Below are 21064 nucleotides of genomic sequence, written 5' to 3' on the forward strand. Positions count from 1 at the left end.
TTTTTAAATGAGCTTTGCGCAGTGGCAGTATCGTAGCCAATGAGGTTTATCCGAGGCGCGATTATTGCTAATTGAAAACTTTTTTTTTTTAAATGATTACGTCATTTAAGCTTCACTGGATATAGAAGAAATTTTAACTCAGATATTTAAAGCTTTTGGTCTGATCACTCATCCAAAAGTGTTTCTGAAGGCTCATAACTGTTTGCAAGGCCTCTCTCATAATATAATTAGCTGATGAGAAGAGCAAACCACCTCAGCTGGCCTGAATAGGTCTGTTCATCCGTTCCATCAACCAGCACCGACTGGGCATCTCCTGTGAGCCTGCCACCACTCTAGGGTCCAGAGTGCTGGGAGACAGTAAGCAATAAAACCGAGTCGCTGCCCTCATGCAGCATTTCCTCTCCTCCAAAGGCAAGTATAAACCTGTAATATTTTTCAGGACTCTCTTTTTCACTCTAAGTGGCTTTACTGGAACTGAGAAACACTACCACTAAGATATATTCAAAAAATATTCATGTTTTTGGGCCTGTATTTGATTTTATGTTGCTTTCTTTCCTTCACAAGTATGTATACAACAGAAAGCACAAGGATTTCTCACTGAAAGGGACAGAAAATACTCTTGTATCATTTTTATTTATAGATAAAGTATAACATACAAATAACAAAAACTGCAGCTATGAAGGGGCATGTGGCTGGTTCAGGGCAGCAGGCAACTCTTGATCTTGGGGTTAGGAGTTTCAGCCCCACGTTGGGCACTGACCTTATTAAAAAAACATCAATAATATAATGTTTTCCAAACTCTTAAAAAAGAAAACCCTGCAGCTATGGCTTCCTGCACCTTATGAGGCTCTGAGAGATTCTCACACACACAGACAAGTACTCCAGGAGTGACCCTGGACCTCCACGTTGCATGGATCCACAGATAGGTCCCAGTCACATTTGTGAAGGTGACAGAGACAGGAGCAAAGCTGACCAACACTGACATAGACACATCTCTTACTGCCGTCTCTTTAAAGAGCTGGATTTCCTTTCTTCCATCTCATCAATGGGCGAGGAGGAGGACAGGAGGGAGTTGTCTGAAGGGTTGAAGGAGGGGCTGCTGCTGTCTCCCTGGTCAACAAGGAGTGAGCTGGGACGGTCCTCCAAGGCCTGAAAGAAAACCAGACCACCAGTCATGTTCCCCCCCTTCCAGTCCAAGAGGCTGGATTAGGATTACGAAATGTCATGAAGTCCGAAAAGACAGAGCCCTGACTATAAAATCCAAAGATTTATGTTTGTGAGATTACACGGTATTTCGTATCAAAAACTCCCACTATTAACACAAATAATGAGCAAGAGAAGCTGGATAAAAGAGCTAAGTTAGAACAAAAAGGACAGTGAATTTATATGCATTAATATATTCTATTTCTGGTTACCACATAATTAGAAGTAACTGGCTTCTTTACATTCCAGCACTGCACCCATTTCTGGATGTATCGGGTGTGCCACATGTAGCCATTTTTCAGTTATAGTACTGCCAAATGACAAGACGATTCCAGAAGCATGTGGCACCTCCTCTCTCAAGCTGACCATCACTGTCCCTTGCTGGTGGGCTACACAGACATTTTGGCATGGAGACTGTTTCTTGATTATCCATGAAGCCCTGACTTGTCTTTCTGTGCACACAGCCTGTCCAGCTGAATGGGCCTCTATATCTGGATACTTGTGACGTCCTTCCTCTCTTCCATAGGAAGCAGCTGTCCTGCTGCCCCAGTGGCGTATCCTGACCTCTCTCTCCCCCACTGGATTTCAGGGTCCATGAATGACTGTTTCCAGTGTTGTGGTCCTTGTAGAACCTTGAATGAAGCCCTGCAGGTGTTCAAAGCATCTGGGTTGAATATCGACTTCTGTCCCTGGACTAATGTGACAAGGATTTGTGCTGATTACTTTCTAGTTGGTACATATTAACTGTGTTTCTTAACCTGAATTCCCGAAGCTCCAAGAGGTGTGGGTGATAGCTCCTTCAAAATTTCCAGGGCAGCCCGGGTGGCTCAGCGGTTTAGTGCCGCCTTCAGCCCAGGACCTGATCCTGGAGACCCGGGATCGAGTCCCACATCAGGCTCCTGCATGGGGCCTGCTTCTCCCTCTGCCTGTGTCTCTGCCTCTCTCTCTTCATCTCTGTGTCTCAAATAAATAAATAAATAAATAGATAGATAGATAGATAGATAGATATCTTAAAAAAAAAATTTCCAAAGCACCCAGCTGGATATATGGAGGTGATCCTGAAGTATTTATCTACCGAACTGGGAAAATGTGTTTTAACTTACCTTCAAACAAAAAGGTCAATACAATCTGTAGGAACACTTAATATTTCCCATCAAATCAAAACTTCTAATGCTTGTCCAGTTTTGCCCCTTAAGAGAAACAGATCAATGCTGACAGCTCTGAGGACACAAAGCCTGTGCATGTACTTCTGTTCACCAAACCCAGGGAGCTGTGGAAGTATACCAACTACTGCACTTATCTGTGAGAAAAGAGTCAGGGAACGGGGTTTGATGAGAAAATAGCACCCTTACTTTGAAATAAATAACTATTGACCTTTACTGGAAGCAAGCACTTTGCAGGAAGCCACAGGGCTTGCGTTTGTGCTCGCTGATCGAGGAGCTCTGCGACGGGAGACGGGGTCTGAAGGAGGGGACTACTCTGCATTGTCTGCTGTCTCGATTTGCAAGGAAACGGCTGATGTTCATTAGAGTCAGTTCTGTCCATTTCGGTGGTGAAAAAGAAGAAAAAAAATGAAGAGGACGTCTGCAGATGTTCCCTTCACACAGAACAGTGAGTGAGAAGGCCAAGCAGTAGATTTCACTGGTGTGAGTGAAGCCCTGGTCTTCGGCTGGTGGGATGGCTGTTCACACCACACAGGGCAGATGTGCGAGGCACGGATCCAGCCAGGCAGCTGCAGAGGGTGCAGGCGGTGCGAGTGTGGAAAGCCTTCTACCGGACAAGGCCACACGGAACCGAATTCCTGGGACCTCATAGATTCGGGTGAATTACTTGTGAAGCTCTCTGGGTTTGGTGGTGTTCTGTGGGCAGGTTTTTGTCAACTTTCTATTCCTTGGATGAGGATAGGCATGCACAGATAATATATCTCTTCTAAGGTTAGTTATTGGTCAATTATATTTTCTTAGGAAACTGCTCATTTCATCCAGGCTCTCCAATTTACTTTCAAAGGGCTCAACAAAAGGTGTTATAATTATTGTAATTTCCTTAGTTTGCCTCTCCAATATAATTCGTTGTGAATTTGTGCTTCCTATTTCCTTGAGAAGGTTACCTGATGTTTATTACTTCATCAAAGTACACATTTTTCATTTTATTATTCCGTTTTTCTGTTTCCCAATTCACTAATTTCTGTTTTTTCTAGTATCTTGAGGTAAATGTGTATTTCATTTATTTTTATTTTCTCACATCTCCCTTTATATGCAGATCAATGAAGAAGGGAAAATCCCAATGAAAGTTTAAATGGTCCCTGTGGCTGTGGGCTGCTACTGCCCTACTACCAGTGCTGGGAAAGATGCATTATGTTTCCCATACTGGTTGGACTGGGATGTGGAGGTAAGGGGGGAGGAGTGAACCCCAGGAAAGAGTTTCTGGGGTGGCTGTATTTTTCACATGGACGCTGCAGGTTTTAGGGTGAGGAGATTCAGTTCCCTGAGTATCATACTACGTAATAGCTGACCAACTTCTTCCCAGGCCAGTAAGTTAGTACGTGGCTTCTGAAGTACAACTATGTCCGGAGTTTGAATTCTATCATGAAGGCCCTATAGCCCAAGAGGTCACCTACAAGAAAATGAATGTGGGTGACCAGGGATCTACAGCACACGACAAATGTGCAGAGTAACTCAGGGTCACATGTCAAGGACAGGTGAAAGGATATTAAAATGATTCAGAGTTTTCACTGACGAAAAGCAGTTCTCCTCTGACATCAGAGGATTAGTGACAGGAAATCAACACGGAGCAATGTTTCTCTTGAGCCAGAAAAAGCAGAATCTAGATTATATTCTGCAGAGAATGAAGATGTGATGGGTCCATTGTGAATAGAATGTGGTCCCCCAACACTGAAGACAGGCATTAAGGACTGCCCACATGTAAAGAACCTCACTGGGAGCTAAGCAAACAGCATGGAAACTGAGTTTACGGCTGAAAAACAAGAGCTTTGGAGAGGCTGAGCCTGAGCCTAAGGAGCAGCGATTGAATATGTGTCTATCTGACTCTGAAACCTATGCTTTTTCCACGATGCTAAGAGCACCTCATAACCTTGCTTGGGAAAACTATTTCAATTATTAGACAAGAATGATTTAATGATCATACAATTGAAGAATATAAATAATTGCTTTAAAAATGTTTAAGGATGTTTGAAAGCTCACAGGGTACAAGTTAAGAACCCTTTATTTAGACTATCAATCTAGTTGTCTCAAGGAGACTGCCAGGATGTGGTCTAGCTCAGTTCAAACTGAAAGGATCTCAAACTCTCCACCACTGGAATCAAGTTCTTAGGTTTTCTACCAAGTACTAGCAACCTTCCTGTCTAAATTCCAAGCCCATCGTGTCACTTCCAGAACATGTCTATCTGGGAAGAAATTCCAGTTATGGCAGAGTGAAACAGTCTAAATTTTTCCTGATACAATTTCCATGTGACTGAGTCAATCATAGTTTCATTAGTTTCATAGCAAATGTGGTCAATGCCAATTTGTCTGGTGCACTCAGCATCAATACTACTCATAGGCAGGCTGTCAGTTTCTCTTGCAGTCTCTGATGGTTAGAATGATCAGACGATTAAAAAAAAAAAAGGATCAGATAATTGATTAGAACCTGTCTAGGGGTAGAAAAAATGGAATGATATAATGTTGCCCAGTTAATACCCACTGGAAGGAAGATAAGTGTCCAACTTTAATAAGTATGCTCTTTGACCTGGCAACTCCAGTGCTGGCAATTTACCCTATAGGTAGGTTTACAATAGTGCAAAACTGAAAACAACTTTATACACACACATGCACATATATATTATTATTAGGAATTTGTTTAAATAAATTGTATAGTATACTCAAGTCTCTGCTCCTTACTGGCTGGTTAAGTTTTTATACTCTATGGCTTCATTTCTGTCACCTGTAAAAATAAAATGATGGTAATGTGCATTTACCTCATTGGGCTCCAAATAAGTTAGCATATATGCTTAGAATAGTGCCTGGTTTGGTTTCGAGTAAGCCCTCAGTAAATCACTGCATCCATGCAATGCGATATTGTGCAGCTATTACAAAGAATGAGGTAAACCTTATATACTGATGTGAGAAGCTCCTATTAAGTCTTAGAATCTTAAAAACCGAATGAATCCATTTTGAAAAACAGAGCATGCACCAGCACCCTCTCCCTCTCCATATATGTTTGCACCTGCAGAGAAAACGTCTGGAGGCAAGCATATCAAACTGATCAGAGTGGTTACTTATGGAAGACGGACTGGTGAGAGAGGCTGGGGGACTTTATTTTCAGAAGGGTGACTTTTCAAAGATGTTAAGCAACTTTATGGAGTTGTAGAGTATACCGATGTAAAGGTTGTTACCATTAATGGTTGTTACATCTCATAGTTAGGAAAACTGAAGAAACACAGAAATTAATTGATTTGAATCAGTTAGAAGCAATGCACACCTATCTAACTTCAAATCAATATTCTGATTTTGGGGCTTTATTTAAATGAATCCATGCTGACCAAATGGAAATACAGAGGTCACTAAGAAAATACAGCCCTTATATAACAATGCAAGCTCTTCTGTCTTAAACATTGTGAATCCAAATGAAAGATCTCAGAGACAGCAAAAGGAACTATCAACCTATGTTTGTGTGCTACTGGCCGCATTGACCACACTTGCTATGACGGTGCTTGTCCTATATTTAGTGTAAGTGCAGGGGACTGATTAACCTTGGAAGGTACCTCTAATCCCCTGGGATGCTCTGCCTTATAGGAATGTCTTTTTACCCAGGGGCTGTGGGCTAAGAGAGATGGTCTATGCCAATAGTGAGACTCCTGGAGCAGGGGCAGGGGGGTACCCTCTGGGCCACGTGCTATCTTGATTTCTGGAGGGGCCATAAACAAGGGTGGGGGAACCATGCCAGTGGTCAATCTTGTGTATGTGCCTGAGCTCAAATAAAAACTCTGAATACCAGGCTCAGGTTAGTGTCCCTGGTTGGCCAGACTCTATATATGTGCTGCACTGTGGTGTCACACATCATTGTCAGCAGAAGTCAGTGCTCTGCATGACTACACGTCCTGGGAGAGGACAACTGGAAGCGTGGACCTGGAACCCTCCTGTGCCCCGTCCCATGCACCTCTTCCCTGGCTGATTTTCATCTGTCCTTTCACAGCATAAACCACAACTAGAGGTGTAATGCCTTTTCTGAGTTCTGTGGTCCTTCAGGCACATGTGAGCCTGAGGGGTGATGCTGGGTACCCCCAAATGTGCAGCTGGTCAGCAGTGCAGGTGGTCTCGGGGACTCCACCTGTGTCACCTGCCACAAGCACATTCTGCAGACTAGAGCACATCCATCTGTAAGCAGCCCTCGGGGTGGCTCCCGAACCTCAAGACTTTCTCTGCAAAGCCTTACCATCTTGCTTTTCACGAGTTCTTCAATTGCACTCACGAGCTCGGCTGCGCTTGGCGTTTCAGAGCTGGTGGGGCGAACTAATAGCCGAGAAGACGCCTGTGGAAGCAGTGGAGAGAGAGATAAGGGGGAGAGGAAGGCCTCATGTTAGTCATTGGATAGACCACACATTCTCCTGCAAGCTCAATCTCTTTTTCAAAGTAATTCCAGACAAGACCACAAGTTTGTATTTGTTTGCATTTATTTAAAGTCATCCTTTTAAATTTACAATATTCTGACATTAATTACTAAATAAAACCTGTCTGGGGTACATGTAGAAAGCAGACAAAGTCTGTATTTAATCCTCGGTCATGTAACATAATCATGTTTTTCAGAGAGGTGACTGGGCACGGGAAGATGCTAACTGTAACTTTTGCAACTGCCGGCTAGGCTAGTGGCTAAGGAGAGAAAGTACAGAATCTGATCAATGGGAGAACAAAAGGCTTAGGATCTAAGGAGTGAATCCCTAAATAATCAGGAAACAAAACAGGATACTAAAAATGGCTCTCCTGTGTTTATGAGGTTAAAAGAAAGAAACTAGAAAGAAAAGGAAAGGAACCGGGGGTGCACTGACCAGACAGGGAAGAGGGGGGACAAGCTCACCATTTTCTGTGCCATCCACTTCCCCAATGATTAGTGCAGAGTACAGGAGATCTGTGGCCTCACAAGCTATGAGATGCCATTTACGGCTAGAATCAGGGTGTACAGGGGTTGACAGGAAAGGCATTTAAGGGAAGGGCTGCTGAATTCAAGTTTCAGTAATTAGCAAACACAGTGTTTGCAGATTACTTGTGCCATCAATTAACTGGAAACTAGAAGAGGGGCATAATATGAACCTTGCGTCATATTAGGGACAGCAGAGATGCATGCGACACACAGCTAGCTGTCCTAACGATGCATTTCTCACAGTAGACAGATACAGATTTATACATTCACAACAAGGCTTTTACACGTGTGGATCCATGTATGTGATTTGCAAAACCAATGTTGGTTTGGTCTAATGAAATCTGGAGTATGGGGTGAAGAAAACAAAGTAAAAAATTCAAATGGAGAGGTAAGGAAACTGAGCCAAAACAGACACAGAACACAAATCAACATAATGCTGCAGTGAAAGTTTACAAAAAGAGAAAACAGAACAAAACAAAATATTAGTCACAAGATAATATACTCTGTGGGAATATCACTACAGATTTTTTGTAAATGAAGAACTGCTACTGATAATACCCAATGAGGTAACACGATAACCAAATAACCAATAAATGATTTCAACACACCAAAGTACAGAGCGCAATCTACTCCTTAAATGGAGAAAAATACTCTTACTGGGGGAATAAGTCAACCAGGCCCAGTACCTCACTCTGCCTAATTATCCAGATTTAAGAAGCTTCAATTTTCTGCTTTCAAGGAAGGTACAGCTTGGAATGCCATAAAACAGTTTAGAAACTGTCTGAGAAAGGACACATGCCCATTTCTTGGCAAGTCTGCTCTGCGCGGGGGGTGAGGTCCTCTGTTCCCGCATCTCAGCTCCCACAGCACGTGGCCTGCACCTCAGATGCCCCCAAACTCCAGAGTCCAAGCCAAGCCACGTCTTTCAGGCGAGCCGAGCCCTGCAATGCCCTGACTGCCCTCGGCGCCACAAAGGGGCAAGGGGCAGCTTCCCAGGAGGCAGGATGTGGCTGGCCCATGTTAAGAGTAATGCGTGGTTTGCCTCGGCCTCCCAGAAGCCAGTCACTGGGCCAGGGCAGAGTCCAGACCTTGAAACACAGGTAGTCCAGCAAATGCACAGGTAATCCTGAGCACCGAGGAGGGGCTCAGGGAAAGAAAAAGAGGAAGAATGGGCAAAAACGATGAAAATATCTTTTATTCAGAAAGCTTAGTTACTGCCAGAAACAAACAAAAAAAACCCTCTAGTAATGACTTCATAGCACGGTTTTCAACACCTGCCAGTTTTGAGGAGTACACTGGGCCAGACGGCAAGAGGATGTGCAAGCCAGTTAGCATGTTTCTTTACGACAGTTGAGGGTTCTACAACTGGGATGCACAAAATAGTTTTAGAGATTAGGTAAAACTAAACACAAAAAACCAAGCTGATCACACCCTAGTTGATCCTAAGTGCTAATGTCAGGCAGGATGGACAGAGGGACGTCCCATCTGAAAACAGCGCCATGTGCCAAAACATCCAGCAGAGAGCAAGGTGGCCCAATGTCTACGCAAGGGTGCAATCACCAAGACTGTGTGTGATTCTCGGACTCCTCTCTCAGGGACCCCGGGTGGTACAGTAAACAGAAAATAAAATTACTTTAAAAGTAGCAGTTACTGAAGCATTATTAAAAATGCACTGAACGTATTTACACAAGTGTACATGTATGAGAAACTACACATGTTGGCCTACTGCCTGGTCTGAACTGACTTTGTTATTTATACTTTTGGGTGAAAACAGGCAGCACATTTTCCAGGTGCCTGCTCACAGCCCCGGAGCCACCAGCTGCTGCCGTGAGGCTGGGGTGCAGTGGCCCAGGCCCCTCACCTTGTCGTCCTGTGAATCCGGCTGGAGGAGGCTGTGCTGCTGGATGGCCATGGGCGGGGGGAGAGGCACGGCGTCGGCCCCCTCCTCCCCTTCTTCCTCTCCACAGCTTTGCATGCCCGACGATGACGACTTCGAGAGTGTGCCACTGCTCAGGCCTTCATTCCGGCCTCTCTGAAATCAAACCAATGTTTGCTTGTTATATTCCAGGCTCCATGGTCAAGGTGAGATCACAGGAAGGAACCCTAAGTGGCTGCCTGGGAAAGTATAGCCGGGACAGGAGAAGATGGAGATGACAAAAACCAGGAGCAAGCTCTTTCCACCCCTGATGGTAACTGCGACCTGCTCCCTTGTTGCCGCCTCGGATGACAAGGGCCACAGTGCATGTCCTCCTAAGAGGCCTGCTAACATGACCCGTCAGGCTTTGAACATGTCTCAACTTCAACTGCACCCCCGCCCCCTGATCAGTTCAAAGCTCTGATACATCAATAATTCTCATGTCTATTCAGTTCCTTTGGTCTACTTTCATTTCATTTTGGTACCTTCCTAAAATAAATTCACTGGAATTATAACGGCATAAAGAGTAATACAATTTTAAATGCATTGGGAGGCTCTGAATTTAGTCTCATCAGTTTTACTCTGCTTTTACTCTTAGAAAAATTGTCAGTTTTATTTCTACTAAGAGGACACAGATGTAGCAAACAGACGAGGATGTCATAAACCATATGCTCTAATGAAAACCCAGGGCAAAGCACGCCCAGGAAAAAAGCAGCAGAAAACCCATGTCTGCAAAATAAATTAAACAATACAAATCTTATCCTGTCTGCCTTTTTCTTTTCGAGGGGGCTGGTCTTAGTTAGAAACTCTGTGGGTCCCTCACTGACACCACCAGCCCAACAGGACAGCCTGGGGCTATGAAGGGATTCCGTTCCTTGTCTTGCCAGAGCGCGCCCCCACCCCACACAAGAGGGGGAACTCCTGGCTGACGGCTACACTAAAGGACATGGAAACAATCGGGCGCGTGTTGGTCTGAGAAGTGCCCTCCCCGGGGACTGGTCCTGAGGACAGACTACGTGCGTGGTGGGGAGGCAGCGCGAGGCCGCGTCCCTCTGGGCCGTGGGCACACGGAGCTGCGGCCGTACAGGTCGTCACCGCCGGCGGCCAGCCCCAGGGACGTCCGGGAAACACGGAACTGGGGTCTGCGGTACCATCCCTCGGACCCGGGAGACGGGCGGCCCCGGGGCGGGGGGCGCGCTAGGCGGCTCGAGCCCCGCCGGGCCTCACCTCCTCGACAGTCTCGTCCTGCGGGGTGGCCGCGCTGTCGTCCGAGTCCTTCTGCGAGCCCGCGTCGGTGCTCTTGCGGACCTCCCTGCTCTTCTTGTGCTTGTGCGCCAGCTTCTTCACGTGCCCGTCCGCCTTCCCGCTGCTCAGCCGCCGCACCGGGCTCGTCAGCCACTTGCGCAGAGTGTTCCCTGGGCGCTTGGGGCCTGGCGAGCTCTGGGCCCCCATCAGGTGGGGCTGGAGGGAGGCCACGGACGCCGGCGGGCTGGCGTCGTTACTGGAGACGGACAGCGAGTCTGCAGGACGAGAGACAGCGGGCTGACCGAAAGGCCTACGGAGAAATCCCCCCGCGTCCTGCCGCTGCCAGCCGGCGGCGCACGGAGGGCGCACGGAGGGCGCACGGAGGGCGGGTGGGCCCTGGGCTGCGCTCGGCCACCCGCGGGGGCTCTGCCGGAAGGGAAGGCCCAGCCTCCCGGGCCCACGCCCCTCGGAGCTTTGCCAGACTGGCCTGTTCCCAGGACGACTCTTCTCCCTCCCGAGGCGCCCCGCTGAAGTATCATTACCACACAGACAGAAAATGTCCTCCTCACTTAAAATACCCCAGGGGTCAGAAGACAGAATTTTTAAAATGTTTCATCCATTTTCTTGATAGACAAAAGCAATGCAAGATTTTAAAGGAAATTAAAAACCAGTCCCGTGAACACAGGTACAACCCCGTAGGCCAACACGTGTGTGTGCACCCCAGTCAGCATGGGTGGGAGTCGGTCGGGCCCTGGGGCAGGTGACGCCCATCCAGGATGCTGTGTCAGAGCACAGGCAGTGGCTGTGAAAGGGCTGGCTGGTTTGGGGGGACCCAGCCTGTGGCCAGACGCTGGGTCTACACTGTGGGGGAGGTCTTTGCTCTTAGCCTGAAGGGACTCTACGTCCAAGTAAATATCACCAGGAATGAACAAAAACAACACATTTTTAAAAGAAATGTGAGGGGAAGCCTTCCTCAAGTAACCAAAATGCTTCACAGAAAATATATCCTAATGAATCTTCTTACTCACTGGATCTCAAAAATATAGTCAACCCCAAATTAATGATTTTTCAGGAGAAAACAAGAGATAAAAAAGCTTAGGAAACAGTGACTCTAGCCAAATCCATGCAGTTATGAGGCATTACTTTACAAAGTGAAAATCGGTGACCTTGGACACTGCTTGGCCCTTTTCTGCACACTTGACTCTAGGGTGTCACCACAGTGGAATGGAGTAAATGCTTTATGCTTTAAAAAATGGAATGAGGGAGAAGATCACTGATTATGCTTGTTATTTTCCCAAATCTTTTGAAGCCTTGAAAATATAGGGATCCCTGGGTGGCGCAGCGGTTTGGCGCCTGCCTTTGGCCCAGGGCGCGATCCTGGAGACCCGGGATCGAATCCCACATCGGGCTCCCGGTGCATGGAGCCTGCTTCTCCCTCTGCCTGTGTCTCTGCGCCTCTCTCTCTCTGTGACTATCATAAATAAATAAAAATTTAAAAAAAAAAGAAAATATATTAAAATTCACCTGTGAGAAGATCCTACTATACAGACACCTGTATTCACTTTATTTACCTCTGAGGCACTGCAGACATTTGGGCTGCAGTTACAAAGCTGGAGCACTAATCCCTCCCAATCCTGTGATTAGGTGCCAGAGAGTCCACAGCAGTTTCCCACTCATGCTCCAGACACTGGGACGAGACAGTGGATCCCTGTCTAGTTGCCATCCTGCTCCTGCCCTGGGCTATGCCTTGTACAGGCACAAGGGATAATCTTCCATAAACAGATGACACATTTGAAACAGGATCACTCATTCTTAAAAAGCTAGATTTTCCCAGAGCTAGACTTGGTTCAGAACTAATCAATACATAAATGTGTATATATGTATTCATTCATTTATTTTTAACTGTATTTAAAAATGAGAGTCACTACAACGCTTCCACATCATACCCTGTTTCCTCAGGTACCAACTGGAGAGAAAGAAGAGCAAGAAACCATTAAGGTGGCAAATGTGCCCTGGAACTACTATCCTAGCAACCTTCTCAGGTGCTGATTTAGGAGAAAGGGCAAACAGGGAAACAGTGCCAAGCCTCAGGAACTCTGGCGGAGGGACAAGACAGACAGAAGCAAGAGAAGGTCTGGAGAATCTACATGCCAAATGAAAATTTATTCAACTTAGTTTTTTTTTTTTTTTTGGTACGTCTGGGTGGCTCAGGGGTTGGAGTGTCTGCCTTCGGCCCAGGGCATGATCCTGGAAACCTGGGATCGAGTCCCATATCGGGCTCCCTGTAGGAGCCTGCTTCTCCCTCTGCCTGTGTCTCTGTCTCTCTGTGTGTGTCTCTCATGAGTGAATAAATAAAATCTTAAAAAAAAAAAAAAGGAATTGCTTTAAAATTTTTATTTTTTTTAAGTTCCAACTATTAGCATGAATCTGTGCTACCCATAGCAGGTGATATTTTTCAGTCATTTACTGTTCTGAGACTTGGAGCTAAGCCCTGTACCTGACCCTGGACAGAGAGGAATAAAATCTTCCTTCACCCACAGGATCCACCATGTAGTACTTTCTAGGACCACATGGCTCTTAGGGCAGAATATGACACCTGCTTTAAGCAAGTACAAATCCTATTGGGAGGTTGAGAAGAAGGGGAATCAAGCGGAAGGATCATGGAAGGCCTCACAAAGGAGGCAGCACTGAAGCTGACCTTTGAATGCACTAGGCTTGAATAACTCATGTAACCAGATCACAAGGATGTCCACTCCATGAAGGTCTCACCTACTCTTGGTACCTGAGGTACTCGCAGAACCCGCCCTGATGCTTAGCACACAGTAGGCACGTATTATGTATAGAATGGAAACATCAGAAATCTCCAGCCTCAAGAGGCAGAGCAAGTTGAATCATAGCCCACATATGAAGGACAATCACGTCTTTGACGTGTGTCCACTCAGCTGGATGAGTGTAGCAGACAAAGGCCTGTGGAGGTAGCACGTGGGGAGGCCGGATGTACGCGGGGCTGGCCAGCCTCTGATGAGCTGTCTCTGACGGAGCCCCCTGCATTTGTGTGAACTGAGGGAGGCAGGAAGACTGAGGCCCATATACGTTAGTAAAAACAGATCTTCATGTTCATAAGTGGAATACTCATGCATTATGAGTGATGGGGAGCACCAGCGAAGCCAACAAAGGAGCCTCACATATGTTCTTGTGCCTACAGATGAGAACTGGAGGGAACGTGGCACAAGAGTGGTGGGGCATATAACGTGAGTCGAAAGTGAAAGGAGGATGCCCGCTGGCATTCGGGACAGTCCTTGTCTAGCAGCTTGCAGGTCACGGAGAAGTGGGAGAACGGTGGATGGGCGGGAGCCTGGGGCCTCCTCTGAGCACGAGGACCTCTCCTCCAGGCAGCAGAGCCAGCAGCAGGAGGGCATGAACTGCAGCCCCTCCCAGACGCTTTGTGGGCCCCAATTCCCAGGGCATTCTAGCCTTACTTGGAGAGGAGATGGTGGCTGTAGAAGGGGTTCCGAAGGAACAACTGGAGACTCATTCTCCAGCTTCTCTCTGTAGGCTCAACTGCACAGGGTTTGGTTCTTTGTACTTTGGGAAGTAAATTCAAAAGAGAGTTCCTCCTCAGCTGGCGGCTCAAACATTACAACCGTGGTGGTGGCCTGGACATCCCCTCCTGGGCCCTGGGAGGAGGCAGAGCTGCCAGAGGCTACAGCTCACCTGTATGAACTGCTTGCTGTTCAGTGCCCTCCCTGAGCCGCTGCTTACCAAATCACTTAATGACACTGTTTCACTTCCCTGGAATATTTAGGACTTAGAAAAATCTTGCAGCAATTACAAACTAAGGAAGAAAATTTTATTGAACCTTAAGTAGCCTCTACACCCAACGTGGGGCTTTAACTCCTGACCCTGTGAGCAAGAGTTGCCTGCTCTCAGACAGCCTGCTACCTCTCTACAGTGTTGATGAATTTTAAATTTTACCTCAAAAAACAATTTCATTTCAGAAGTCTGAAAAGGTAGAGGGAAAATTTCTTCACCTGTCTCTAGGATTAGCAGTTATTTTATGTAGTGCAGGTCTGATAATTAATTCTGGTGATGAGTGATAAAAAAAAAATAACCAAAACCAAAAGCAAAGTAGACGAATGCCTTCGTTTTCCACTTTGTCTTTAATAGTAATGCTAAATTCATCTTTTTGACACTGTAAAAAACAATAATTTGTTTTTTATAATACACAAATTTCTTTTGCCCAAATCAGTAGACTGTAACAGTTCATGTTCTGCTCTTCACTGGAATGTGACATAATGCATAAATCAGGAATTTACAAACTTAAAAATTATTTTAAAAAACTTATTAGTAAAAAAATAAAAAAATAAAAAAAAAATAAAAAAAAATAAAAAACTTATTAGTAAAATGAAATAAAGAGCCTATTTATTTAGTTAAGTGAAGAAAAGACTCTAACCAGTAGACCAACTGCTCTGTTACAAAACCTGAAATTAAACATGCCCTAATGGTACCTAGTGAAACTAAAGTCTCTAATGTTATTGGGCACGAGGTGGTGCAAATCACAAAACACACGGAGCTTGGACTATCTCTTTGGGAAGACCTTAAATCACTGGTCAGCACACAGGTGCCTTTCCCACAAGAGTTCCTGGTGGCGGTGATGTGGGGGGTCTGAAGTGTCCTGCCCAGGTATAAATACTGCTTGGGAAGGCCCCCTTCCCCTAAACCCCCCCTCTTCTGCTCTGGACTAGACGGGAGTACGGAAGTACTGCCAGGCGGAGTGAGCTATGGCCCCGCCTCCAAGTAACTATTTCGTGTCGGTAATTTCCCAGCTGGGTAACTGTCAGGACAGGAAGCCAACTGTGACCTTAGGCTCCAGACTTCATGTGGGCGGGCGCTGGGTCTGGTTTGCTTACAACTACACGCCCAGCTGCCGGCAGGATGTATGGCACATCCCTGGAGCTTAGTAAGTATACACTGAATAAATGACAAACAGGGAGTGAACAAGTCTATTACCAGCTACAGGCCACCCCCTGTCTGAGCGCATTGCCGGATAACCGAAGGGGACCACGGTGAAGGGCAATGCCCTGATTGGGGGTATAGCCTCATCAGTTGTGAGAGGAGCTACAAGGAACAGCTAACTTTAGCCACGATCCTGAGTTTATAAGGTACTTCCAAGATGGTTATTCAAGGTGGACTGAGGCTATTCTTGCAATGACCTGCCTTAGGCGATGCTTTCTTGCAAGGGAGAGGCAGGCCCAGGAGCCCTGAGTGAGGGTGGAGTCACGCCTGCTGGGGGCCCGGGGACAGAAAGAGGATTGGGGGCCGAAATGATGTGAGAAATATGATGGAAACTCATCTGTTCAACTCAAAGAAACTGTATTTGTTCCTGTTTCCCATCTTCACTTACTGTCTCTTGCCTTCCCCTCAACTCCTAACTTCTGGGAAGAAAAAGACTCAACACTCAGTACTACTGCTTTCTCACCCCAAGAACAGCTGCAGACAACCACGTGTTGTTTGGGAATGTGCTTGGGGAAACCCCAGGGATTCAAGGTCCAGATGGAGATCAATTATGTGTGACAAAGAAAGCCTGGACTTGTCAAAGGGTCTCAGCCTGAGCCTGGTTCTCCCACTCAACTGCCATGGCCCCCGGCTGACATTCTGACATCTGGATTTCCTCCTCTCACAGGGCTACCATGGGATTGCACGAAATCACGGGATGAAAGAACTGTGAAGTGCCATCTACAAATGCAGGATAGCTGAGGCGAGCTTCTCCAGGACGCCTTGGTCATACCCGACTTCCTGCTACACTGTATTTATGCAACCGTGAGCACCCAGAAGACGGGGACTCGGGATAACCATCTTGGTATTCACAAGCCTCGTGTGGTGAGAAGGACATCCTCAAAATCATTTTGAGAAGAAGGATGAATGAAGGAACCCAGAGAGTTACTTCATTTCTTTCCATTTTTAAATGACGCGTCCCTTATTAAGAAGAGAAGCAGCAAGGTGATGCTATCAGTCCATCACAGTCGAGGCGCCCGAGTGTGGACATGAGAAAGCCATCTGTGGCCTACCTGAAGCCTGCAGAGAGGAAATCAGCTCAGGTTTATCTCCTCTTGTTTTGAGGGAACCCAGCCCCATGGACGGCTTCTTTGCCAAAGTCAGAGTTCACACAAAGTCCACACTAGATTTCTTAAAAAAAAGGGGGTGGGGGTGGGGAGAGAAGCTCAAGAAAGGAGGGAAAGCAGGAGTCCTGACCCCTGGCCCCTTGCAGGAAGGAGTTTCACTGTGTGAGTGCACAACACCGAGACTGCCCGGGGAGGGGAGATCACCCGCTTGGCCCAGTCACTGTGTGTGAGACATCTGTGATTAATAAAGCACTTTTTTTTTTTAACGTAAGAAAAAAAAGGAGAAAGGACCATATCCTGCTAGTTGCAGGCTAAGAAGGATCACATTTCATTTCAACCCTCTCCCCAAGTCACAATGGCAGAGAGTCTCAGGATGTTTCTAAGTGCGGGAGAGCACAACTGCAGTATGTGCGCCCAGATGCAGAGTGGAGAACTCCAGCCCAACGTTGAAAACGGTTCACCAAAACCCCTGCATTCCCTCCAGGCACTTCTGCGGCCTTTCCTCCTTTTCTGCCTCCACAGCACAGGGATCCAGGAGGGCAGAGCTGTCTGCTGCTTTGTTCACATTGTTTCTACAGAGTTGATTTTATTTATTTATTTATTCAAGAGAGACACGGGGGTGGGGAGTGGGGGGGTGGCAGAGACCCAGGCAGAGAGAGAAGCAGGCTCCCTGTGGGGAGCCCCATGCGGGACTTGATCCTGATCCCCGGACCCCGGGGTCACGCCCTGGGCCGAAGGCCGGCGATCCCCCACTGAGCCAGCTGGGCGCCCCTCTCCAGAATTTAAAGCCTGCTTTACCTTCAAGTGAGCCCTTTACAGACTACTAGTCACTCAGATGCAAGGGGCTGGGCTCTAGCCCCATCCCACCCTCCCACTGGGTCCTGGGGGCCGTGCGGGTGCTTCAGTTTCCTGATCGTGGAGTGACAGTGAGTCCTCACCCGGCTGATGGCAGGAAAGGAACACACACGGTCTTTGTAAAATCAGAGTGTGACTCGAACAAGCGCAGAGGACGTGCAGCAGCCCCAGGCCAGGGACAGCAGGTGGGGCGGCGAGGGTGGCAGCGGCGGCTCCCCAGGTGGCCCGAGCTGCAGCGCCTCACCACGCGCTGCCCGGTGTCCCCACACCGTCCCTGGGCCGTGCCCGGCCGCACCTGCAGGGCTAGTGCGGACCCCGCGGCGCCTGATGAGGCACAGCCGCCACACAGCTGCCACACTCAAGGCTGGGAGGCTTTCGGCACGCGGCTCACTCCTGCTCAAATGCTCCTGCCGTCTCCCAGAAGGCCTCGGCTAGCTCGGAAGGAACCCGCTCTCTGCCCACTGCACATGCTCAACGTCGCGGGGTCCCGATGCGCGCTACTCCAGAGCAGCCCAGTTCGGCTGGCGGGCGCCCAGAGCAAACTGCTAACATAGAATTTCGGGCATAAGGACGGGAAGCAATGTTTACATCGCGGTTACTCCTAGAGAAAGATTATGCACTGAAGAAAGATAATCCAAGGACACTTGGGGCAGCTGCTTCTAATGTCTGAAAATAATTCATCAGATTATTTTAGAACAGACCGGTCAGGCTTTAATCAGGTGCACCTGGTCTTCGGCAGTTTCTCAAACCTCTTGTCAAGAATTCAATGCAGCAAATCACATTTTAATTTAGGAAATTCTCCTATCATACCAGGAAAATCACAATCTACAGAAAATCAGATCTAAAAATTACTTAATGGAGCAAAGAACAAGTTGCTAGCTTATGGCTTCTGACTGTGTTGGTTCAATATTCCAGAGAAAAATTTTCTGAGTAAATGACTATCCTCTCTATACTTTTCAACCTGGCTTTTAATTTCCTGCTTTTGGAATCAAGGTAACATCTTTTTGGAAGGGAGAAAAGGGCCATAATGCACTAGAAATCCTTGAAGATCACATAAAAAGTGAGCTAATCAGTGAATTATTCTCCCAGATGCATTTCTAGGGATCATATCTTCTTTTTGCATTACACAGAGATTACAATGCTCTCCACAGACTAAGCATATTAATTTATGGCAATGACTAGGGAGACGAAGCTGGGTGTCACCGGGGGGATCTTTACGTGATGAAGAGGAAACTGACCTGCCCAATGATACAGTTATACTTTTGGCATTCAGAATACTGCAGCAAGTATTTTTATATTTTCCAAACTTAAGTCTATATTCTATTTGTGAATAAGCATCTGAAAACTTTTCTTGATTGACTTTTCATTCCAGTTACCCTACACTTACATATGTTCCACTCATCTTGTATGTGAATCAGCGATTCTTAATTTGTCCCTCAGCATTAATACAGGTGCATCAGGGGTTGAAACACAGACTCAGAGTGGACATACATCCCCAGCCAGCTATCTGCTTCCCTGCACAGACCTCTGCTCAAGTGTCCTGCGGTTCCAGGCTTCACTCTGACTGAAACTGTCACACAAATTCACATTAACACAGGAAATAATCTTTTTACAAAGTTAGAGACTGTATAGGAGTGAGCACTAGAATTTGTGGAATGGTAATAGACTGAAAAATGTGGCAAGTGCATTAGAAGCAAACTTGAAAGGTGAGTCCTTAACACAAAAATGTGAGCTCTATGTTTGCTTTCAAGTATGAAGTAAACACAGAAAACATGAAGAGAATGACTGAACTCCCGAGTTGTGTATGTTTTTTTACAATAATCATTAGATTCAACCAAAGGTCCAGCATAGCCTGGCCATGGTTTGTGCTATAATGAAGAACACATGGTCTTTGCTGCCTGAGAAAATGCACATAAATGACCAGCACACTCACTGTTCCCTGTGCAACCCCCTTCCACGCATTCACACTAGTGTTCACCAGCAGCCCACCTCAAGAGACCCCTGAGTAGAAGAACACAATGTCATCACTGGAATCAATTAAAACAGACTCAACCAGAAACAAATGGACTCAAATATAAACAATCTCTCTAACCTTTCTGTTGGTGGAGGTTGAAAGCAAGGGTGTGTGTGCTCAGAAAGAGCAGCTTCCCTGTTTTGTGCTTAGGGAGCCATGCCATGAAAAGAATGGCTCCTTGCCACCACATAGCACGAGGAGCAGTAGAGACACAAGGGTTGTAACCTCTATCTAACTAGACAAACACGAAAACAGAAGTTGCATGTGCAAACTTTGCTCTTTTGACTCTTCGAGAAATCGCTAAGTGCTATTTGTTCTTAGTATGGTTTCTGAAAACACTTAAAACATTACCTAATCTTTGGAAAAGGTGGCTATGTCAATAAATGCAGAGCTGCAAGCATCATATTCCCTCTTGAATTCATTCTTGGAAGGGGAATGCTAACCTGTCAGAATTTCTAGTCAGTAAAGCATCTCCTCTTAAAGATCTTTCTCCACGTGAATTTCAACACTTGGATTTCCAATAAGGAAAGTTGAAGAAACTAAATTAAAATGAAAGCAGATGGCATAATCCTTTGTGTGGCTAATCAGAGGAACAGAATATCACATATTGCTAAAGTGGAAATTTGAAAATGCCTCAGAAATGAAATAATAGGAGAGCCATTTTTGATAGTGGATAACAGAAAGGATGGGGGAGTCCGGATCAATGTAAGGAATTTAATACAAATCTAGAGAATGGAGTTATCTGTGCCCTGAACAAAACAGGCCCTGGCTCATTTGCTGGATCAGGAATGCTCTGGTACAAGTAGATCTGCAGCTGGTGACAGGTCATCACCAGACTGTTGGCTTTTAGGAAAAGGTACGTGTGGCAGCTGTCCTCTGTTGAGATCAGGACACTGCAAGAGGACAGCATAGTGAGGAGCGGTAGAGACCAGCCCCTGCTCAAGGGGCAGTGGCTGTGGTGGGCCTTGCTGACCTGACACTCCCAGGGTGTTGGGGGAGAACCTGACATCCACACTCTGAAAACCACGCCGCTATAAAACACAACTAACTATGGGGATGCCTGGGTGGCTCAGTGGTTAAGTGCCTGCCTTCGCCCAGGGCGTGATCCTGGAGTCCTGGATGGAGTCCCACACTGGGCTCCCTGCGTGGAGCCTGCTTCTCCCTCTGCCAGTGTCTCTGCCTCTCTTTCTGTGTCTCTCATGAATAAATAAAATCTTAAAAAAAAAAAAAACACTAAAACCAAAAAAACAAACCCACAACTATGTTGTCAGAGTTCTTGTTTTCTTTTTAAACCCTGCTTTTATGTTGGGGCCTACTTCTTAATGTGAACCTCCTCTGCCCGGGACAAACACTGGCTTTGTCTGAGGAGAGCTTCTGGCCTGTGTTCCTGTTTTCTCTGGATAACAGGGACATTTTCTTTGCCTTTAACATGAGTTAGCCCTTGAAATATATTTCTGGGCAGAGATGAACAGCAGGCTTTTCTGCAACCAAAAGCCTAAGCTGTCACAGAGGGAAAAGAAATCCCCAAGAAGCTATCTTACCAGTGATGACAGGGAGGGGATTTGGGCCCACTCCTGA

The 21064-nt window shown here is 46.5% G+C and overlaps 1 protein-coding gene and 1 non-coding gene across 4 annotated transcripts in view; one reads left to right on the top strand and one right to left on the bottom strand.

Moving 5' to 3' along the window:
- TRIO (trio Rho guanine nucleotide exchange factor) overlaps positions 1 to 21064 on the bottom strand; it is a 354351-nt gene that overhangs the window by 30888 nt on the left and 302399 nt on the right. For all 3 annotated transcript variants that reach the window (XM_025451453.3, XM_049105660.1, XM_049105659.1), the window contains exons 35-38: positions 10478 to 10770; positions 9197 to 9367; positions 6634 to 6729; positions 1001 to 1149 (exon numbers count right to left, since the gene is read on the bottom strand). In XM_025451453.3, the coding sequence (XP_025307238.1) occupies positions 1001 to 1149; positions 6634 to 6729; positions 9197 to 9367; positions 10478 to 10770 (709 nt within the window). The remainder of the gene's footprint in view (positions 1 to 1000; positions 1150 to 6633; positions 6730 to 9196; positions 9368 to 10477; positions 10771 to 21064) is intronic.
- On the top strand, positions 11 to 150 carry LOC112662937 (U4 spliceosomal RNA). Its single transcript, XR_003138963.1, has one exon. It is a non-coding gene; the product is annotated as a U4 spliceosomal RNA (small nuclear RNA).

The sequence above is a fragment of the Canis lupus genome, chromosome 34 (genome assembly GCF_003254725.2).
Source record: "Canis lupus dingo isolate Sandy chromosome 34, ASM325472v2, whole genome shotgun sequence".
In the NCBI taxonomy this organism is placed as follows: Eukaryota; Metazoa; Chordata; class Mammalia; order Carnivora; family Canidae; genus Canis; species Canis lupus.